Source organism: Diaphorina citri, unplaced genomic scaffold (assembly GCF_000475195.1).
Source record: "Diaphorina citri unplaced genomic scaffold, Diaci psyllid genome assembly version 1.1 scaffold3167, whole genome shotgun sequence".
Classification (NCBI taxonomy): domain Eukaryota; kingdom Metazoa; phylum Arthropoda; class Insecta; order Hemiptera; family Psyllidae; genus Diaphorina; species Diaphorina citri.
The window spans coordinates 1-7,081 of NW_007380578.1; the positions used below are offsets into that span (position 1 = coordinate 1).

At 38.1% G+C, this 7,081-nt stretch overlaps 1 protein-coding gene across 1 annotated transcript in view; it reads right to left on the reverse strand.

Moving 5' to 3' along the window:
• Positions 1 to 1,412: 1,412 nt before the first annotated feature.
• The window catches only part of LOC103520063 (putative sodium-coupled neutral amino acid transporter 10), a gene marked incomplete at its 3' end in the record, with an annotated part of 21,737 nt that continues 16,068 nt past the window's right edge, over positions 1,413 to 7,081 (reverse strand). Inside the window, exons 10-13 of the mRNA XM_026831322.1 lie at positions 3,348 to 3,474; positions 2,435 to 3,016; positions 1,881 to 2,206; positions 1,413 to 1,774 (exon numbers count right to left, since the gene is read on the reverse strand). Coding sequence (XP_026687123.1) covers positions 1,413 to 1,774; positions 1,881 to 2,206; positions 2,435 to 3,016; positions 3,348 to 3,474 — 1,397 coding nt within the window. The remainder of the gene's footprint in view (positions 1,775 to 1,880; positions 2,207 to 2,434; positions 3,017 to 3,347; positions 3,475 to 7,081) is intronic.

Genomic DNA, 7,081 nt, shown 5'->3' on the forward strand with positions numbered 1-7,081 from the left:
ATCAGCTGATTAAAAAAATCAGCTGTTCGCATTAACCGAGAAAAAAATGGCGACTCTATCGTTAACCGCAGTCGAGAGTTTGGTTTAGTATGGCAAGAGGGGAAACGTAAACCTAAAAAGTGGTTAACGCCCCTCACGTCATAAACACACTTCCATGTGAGGGGAGGTAGTGACCTTGAATAAACCGGGCTGAGGTTTACGGTTAAATAAAATACAACAATTTTATTCTCCCTCTCTCTCTCTCTCTCTCTCTTTCTCTTTCTCTCTTTCTCTCTCCTGCTTATTCATCGATGATTTTGTAAGCCAGGATTCAAATTTCCATTATCTATCTATTCCATTAAATTTGTATTTTGTAAATTGTTATGTGATACGTGGTAGTACGCGTATGTAATCTGCCCCCGGGGCTCAACGGATCATTGAACTGAAATTGAATATTTCAATATGAAAACAACATAACACTGACCATCTGACCAGAATACTGCTTAATCCCAGGGGATTATAACGCAACATTTCTCCATGGAAATATGTATTGAAAATGTGAAAATATTCTGCAAAAGATAGCTAAAGTACCTACCTACCTATAACAACGGCAACCATAATAGATTGGTCAGTGCTCCGTTGAGGACGCGTCTATTCATTAGCATGGTTTGTTTATTTTCTTTTGGGTCGATGGTCGGTTCTCCATTGTGGACGCCTACTAAGGATATACAGGTACAGCAGAATCTCGATTATTTCAACTCCAAAACCCATTTATTCTTTCTATCTTTTAAAGGATATATCCCATTTTATCCGAGGAAAATATCATAGAAAGTGATCATTCAACTACCCCCGGTCTCAATCAGTTGAAATAATCGAAGTTCTACTGTATACACCTATCTGCATATCTAATCCATATATGTTTTGTCATGTTGACAGGCCGTTTAACACGGTGGGTGCGTTGGAGAAAGCCAAGATGGCGGTCGAGAAGCATTACGCTGTGGTAGGATTACTTGAAGATCTCAACGTGACATTGACTGTGATGGAAAACTACATTCCCAGGTTCTTCGCGCATGCGTCGCAAATTTATAATGGTGAGTATCGAGGAAAATACCTCAGTTGTTGTTTTTTTTATTTTTTACAGAGGGAGCTATAACTGCTAAAGTCTTATCGTTCCGAAATCCATGAGAGAGGGAAGACTGGATAGGTGGATAGGAGAAAGACAACCGTTCCGAGAACAAACATTATCCGTTGAGGATAAAATCCGCCAAGAGCGGGAATCGAATCCGCGGCCTAGCGCTTACAAGGCAGACGCGCAACCAACCAAGTTAACTATAGGTTGTAGGCTGGCTAATTTCATTTTAACTCTGCCACAATAGATCAGTTGCGCTTACTTGGGTGATGTTTCAAAGTCATAGAGCAGGAAAAATGAGGACCAACGGAATTTTATAAAGCTCAAATCTTTTTCCACTTCGATGAACTCTTCGTTGAACACTGGTTTGCTTATGATACTTATTGATTGTTTGTTTTTATCCATTCCATTGGGAGGAGATTCTATGTTGTTAACGTCGCCATTAGGAGCAGGTTCCTTACTGACAACTTTAAGAACATCTAGATTATTTTCGTTTACTTTGTCTTTCATTTCATTACCAATAGCATTTGGTACACTATTCACAACTCCAATGGGGTTTTGAATGTTGTTGGGGATATTATTCAGTCCGATTTGACTGATTAATTGTTTATCATTTACGTTTTTGTCTACTATATCAACACTTCTACCTAAAAGCCCATCTTTTACCTCGCCAATGTTTTGATTTACATCATCCGATTTGACTGAACAATTGTTTATCATTTACGTTTTTGTCTACTATATCAACACTTCTACCTAAAAGCCCATCTTTTACCTCGCCAATGTTTTGATTTACATTTGGACTGTTATTTACTCCAATGGCATTCTTTCTGTCTTCATTTTGTTTGTTTATATTCTCATTTTGAGCTTCCAGCACAATATTTTCATTGACTTTATTAATTTGATTGCTTAGTTTGATTTCATCTCGATTCAATTCTTTAATGTTTTCGTTAAGCTCTTGTATCTTTTTGGATAGGTTGTTGTTTACAGGTTTTTCTTGGTTTAAACTACTAGCTAGTCTTTTGCGTTTTTGTTGTATAGCTTCTAATTTGCCGTTTGTTTTCAATCGGTTTCCTACTTCATTACTCAATTTATTCGTATCTACTGTTTCTTTGACACTAGTTTTAGCTTTTCCTCCTTCTACATCCGCTCTGTTCTCGTCTTTTTGGATGTTTTCGTTCAGCTCTTGTATCTTCTCGGATAGGTTGTTGTTTACAGGTTTTGCTTGGTTTAAACTACTAGCTAGTCTTTTGCGTTTTTGTTGTATAGCTTCTAATTTGCCATTTGTTTTCAATCGGTTTCCTACTCCATTACTCAATTTATTCGTATCTACTGTTTCTTTGACACTAGTTTTAGCTTTTCCTCCTTCTACATCCGCTCTGTTCTCGTCTTTTTGCTTAATTTCTTCCAACTGTTTGTTCTGTTTGATTACTTCTTTCAGAATGATTTCCTGTTGTTGGATAATTTTCTTCTGTTCCTCTTCTTGTTTCTTGAGCTTCTCCAGAATTTCCAACTCATGATTCTTCATATCACTCGTTGATAGTTTTGGTTGTGCGGAGATTTCATTTTGAAATTCCTTCTCTTCTTTCTTGATGGCTTCACCATTGATGAGTTCTTTGTCTTCTTTTCGTACGGTATTGTTGGTGCTATCTTTAGACAATTTTATATTAACGTCACCTTTACTATTACTTACATTATCCACTATGTCTTTCTTGTTAAGATTACCAATAACAATCTTGTCGTTCGCTTTGAGCTGTGCATTCCTTTCTTCCATTTTCTTATCGTAATCGAGCCTCATTTTATTCACTTCTATCTTCTTTTCCAATTTGGGTTTTTCGATTTTGTTGTCTATTTCTTGGAGCATGAAGTTGTTGTTGATTCGCATGGATTCTGCCAGTTTCATAATTTCACCTGTTGAGAGAGAAATATTGAAAATATTTACTAATATTATAATAGAGAGATTCATTCAATCACTTATTTACACTGATCACTCTATCTCCAGAACCCCAACACCTAGAAAGCTGAAATTTGGTAGGAATATTCCTTACATATGTTCTAGATGGGAGGGTTTTACCGAAAACCAGCAATCTTGAGTATGATCAATTTTAAGTGGAATTTAAAAGAAAAGGACAATCCTCCCCATTACTGTTTGTCGAGTATTGTGAAATATAAATAAAAAGTATGGATATTTAAACGAAAAAAAGCAACTTGGTAGTTTTCTAGTAAGTAACGAAGGGCTTACCTTGCTTGCTATCCTGCACTATGAACATGGAAGGCAGAGCAGTAACCGTTGGGTCCACTGTGTCAGAAGCCTTCAGATTAGCGTACGTGCCTAGGAACATGATACATACCCCTACAGCAAACAGGAACTGAAATTCAAATAAAACATAGAATTTCACACACAATTGTTCAATTGGATATGGTTAGCCGACTTTATAATGTTAGCCTACGTTAGGTATAAATAGGGTATATTTTAGTAAATAAAATTCTTAGAGATATGACTTTCTTCTTTTTCTTCTTCTTCTTCTTCTTCTTCTTCACCTTTTCCCATGTTCAGATGGGGTCGGCGTTTGTCGTCGGCCTCTCAATCAGTTTTAGAGCTGTCTGCGAGGGAGCTTTGCTCGGAACTTTTGATGTGACATCTTCGCCTACGGGAGCGTATGCCGTGACGTCAAAGTTCACGATTTACCTACCGGTATTTTTTAAATCGCTTTATCTCGGGATCTAAAAGTCGTAGAAGAAAAAGAAAAATTCCGTTGGTCCTCATTTTTCCTACTCTATGACTTTGGAACATCATCCAAGTAAGCGCAACTGATCTATTGAACAGCGTCCACACTATATCAATCAACATCACAAGGAACCTACAGAAATATACCTTATCCTACTGGGATAGGACTGAAAGGTCCCTTTACCCCCGCAATCTAACCAAGGTCTCATATATTTTGACATAATATTATGGGGAACAAGTACTTAGTTAAGAACAAAGGGTTTTGTGGGGGAACGCTTTAGCGCCGTTTTAATTTTGTAGCAATAAATCAAATACTACATTAAGCCGACCACTCACCTTCAGACCATCTAATAGATCTGTCAGACGGTCGAAGCATGGGCATTAGACTCATGTGGTCTGTGTCGTAGCATGCTCATAGTATATCCCTCATCAGATGAACAAAGAAACACAATACTTACACACGAGTACGGTGGGTCTCAGTGTTTCTATACGGATATGTGTGAATACATTAGATAGAATGGCAGGACCCAGGTCTCCCATGACTACAAAGAAAGCAATACATGTCCCCATCATGAATCCGATGATACTCAGCTCTACCAGAGTCTTACCCATTGTACCAAACACTTGGAATGCTGAAAATATAAACAATAGAATATTTGATAATTTTTAATTTAAGTAAAATGAAAACGGTCTGAAGCTACTTATAACTTGAAGAATTGAGTAGAAAACAAACAGGAATCAAAAGCCAACCTGTCAATTCCATTAAAAAATCTAAGAACAACAAAAATAATGGATTATGGGGTGTAAAAAGGCGAAATGAAATAAAAAATCCGTAGTAGTATTGCAAAAATAGTAATAATATGAATGTTTTAATAACTGTAAGAAATACACAAAAAATGTCCAAAATAATAAAATGTTCCGATGAATTAAGAATGTCCGAGTGAAAAATCTGTGAAAATCTGAATTGAAAAATCTGAAATGTGTCCTGAAACTGGCCAAAAAAAATATCACGAACTCGCGAGAATTCGCGACATAAGGTTAGGTTAAGCTTATACAAATCTACGAATGGTTCAAAGTAATAGATGGTTAAGATAGAGACGATTAAACACATTGGACTGGACACATCGCTGCTGGAATCAATTAGCTTATCAACCTACAGCAAGCAGGAAATAGAGCAAAACGGCGTATCTGAAATCTGAATTACAGTACGTGAAGTTAATTTGCGACCATTGTCTGGGGGTTCCACACCATTAAATCGTTTAAACTGTTAAACGCCAATAATTATAGTGAATGCAGTGAAATGTTAAACACCAATGCAGTAATGCAGTTAAACACCAATGGTAAATGCAGTTGAATGCATCTGTGATAATTCACTGCGCTGAAAAAAGTAAAGTAGGTAAAAATAAAAAGTGAAGTGATTTTTAATTCGAAGTGAATTGGAATTTTCTTTAAAATGCATAAATGCAAATCCAAGTGGGTATGCCACATAATATGTAGGTATGCTCCCTATCTACCTACATGTCTTATAAGATGCAAATGCAACATTTTGCATATGAAATCTAAACAACACTTCGTCTTCTTCTTTTCCGTGTTCAGTCTCTCTCTCACTCTCTCTCTAGCTTAGGGGATGAAACCATGTATAGTTTTTTAAGAAAAATAAATGAACAATTCAATTCAATTCAATTCTCTCTCTCTCTCTCTCTCAAAACCATCAAGTTTAGTGAATATTAAAGTAGATTTCTCACCTCTTTATAACAGAATGGCATAGCAAGAACACTAACTCCAATGATAGAGTTGGATATAGTCATAATATAGCCGGTACTTGACCCCATGATTATGTTCTGTAGATCTGGTACCTATTCTGTTACTAGCTCCTGATGATTCAGATGTAGAAGATTGGTGATGTTTTGTGAATTGGACATTCTGGTCAATGTTTAAATTGTTCGACACAATACAGGTACCTAGGTAGGTAGATACAGGTAAAAGCGTACTTGATAGTCACTAACCTCTTTAGAGATGGGATATTATCAGGAAAATCCTAAAAAAATTGCCAGAGAAAATGTTGCACATTGCATATTTTACAATTCCGGGGCGTTCATAAAATCACGTGTTTTTTTTTTGTTTTTTTTTTTAAGAGGTTTGACAGAGGGAACTGTAACTGCTATGGTCTTATCGTCCCGAAATCGAAGAGAGAAGGAAGACAGGATAGGAAAAAGCCAGCCGTTCCGAGAACGAACATTATCCCATCAGGATAAAATCCACCCCGGGCGGGAATCGAACCCGCGGCCTAGCGCTCACAAGGCAGACGCACTACCAACTAAGCTAACCAGGCTGGCAAGTAGATAATTTGATTAGTTAGTTTGCTTTCTATTTGAATAGATAGCCAAGGACCTAGTACTGATCTAGTAGTAATGGAGCAGTTGCAAATGGGTAAAAATTATAAATAAATGGTCGATTCCTAGCTTTCAGAAACGGAACCAATTCCGATGGAGCATGATCTTTGATTTCCTATGGTTTATAGTGAATATAGTGCAGTTTCCAAAAGAGATTTTTTTCTTTAAGAGGTTTGACAGAGGGAACTGTAACTGCAATGGTCTTATCGTCCCGAAATCGAAGAGAGAAGGAAGACAGGATAGGAGAAACCCAGCCGTTCCGAGAACGAACATTATCCCATCAGGATAAAATCCGCCCCGGGCGGAATTTTTTGAAATCAACCCCAATCAGATTGCTTGATCCGAAGTTAATCCAAATACGCTCACTTGTGGCCTCGGCCATCAATGATCTACTAGTGTGGTTGCTTGTCCAAAGATAGTCTATTCGTACTCAATCTACAAGCATCCCCCTATTTGGGTTCTGGGGCACTCTATTCGGGTTTTGGGGCACTCTATTCGGGTTCTGGGCCGATTTCTATTTCACTTCGGGGGGGCGGCTTTTGTACTACAGGGTTGGGGTCGTTCCAGGGTTGTATTTCGGCCGAGCCGAACACGAGATAGAATAGATTGGTGACCGCCAGAATTATGAACGTGAGCCAAAACACGAGCCTCCATTCCGACATTGTACTCTGAAATGAAAATTGGAGTTAAATATAATGGAGCAACCTCCGTGGCCGAGTGGGTATCACACTAGGCTTGCACGTAGGAGGCCCGGGTTCGATTCCCGGCGGGGCCGCAGTTTTTTTTCGGCTCTGTGCTTGGCGTTCAGGGTGCACTTGGCCTCGTGAAGACAATTGAGTGGCTACTTTTATTGAG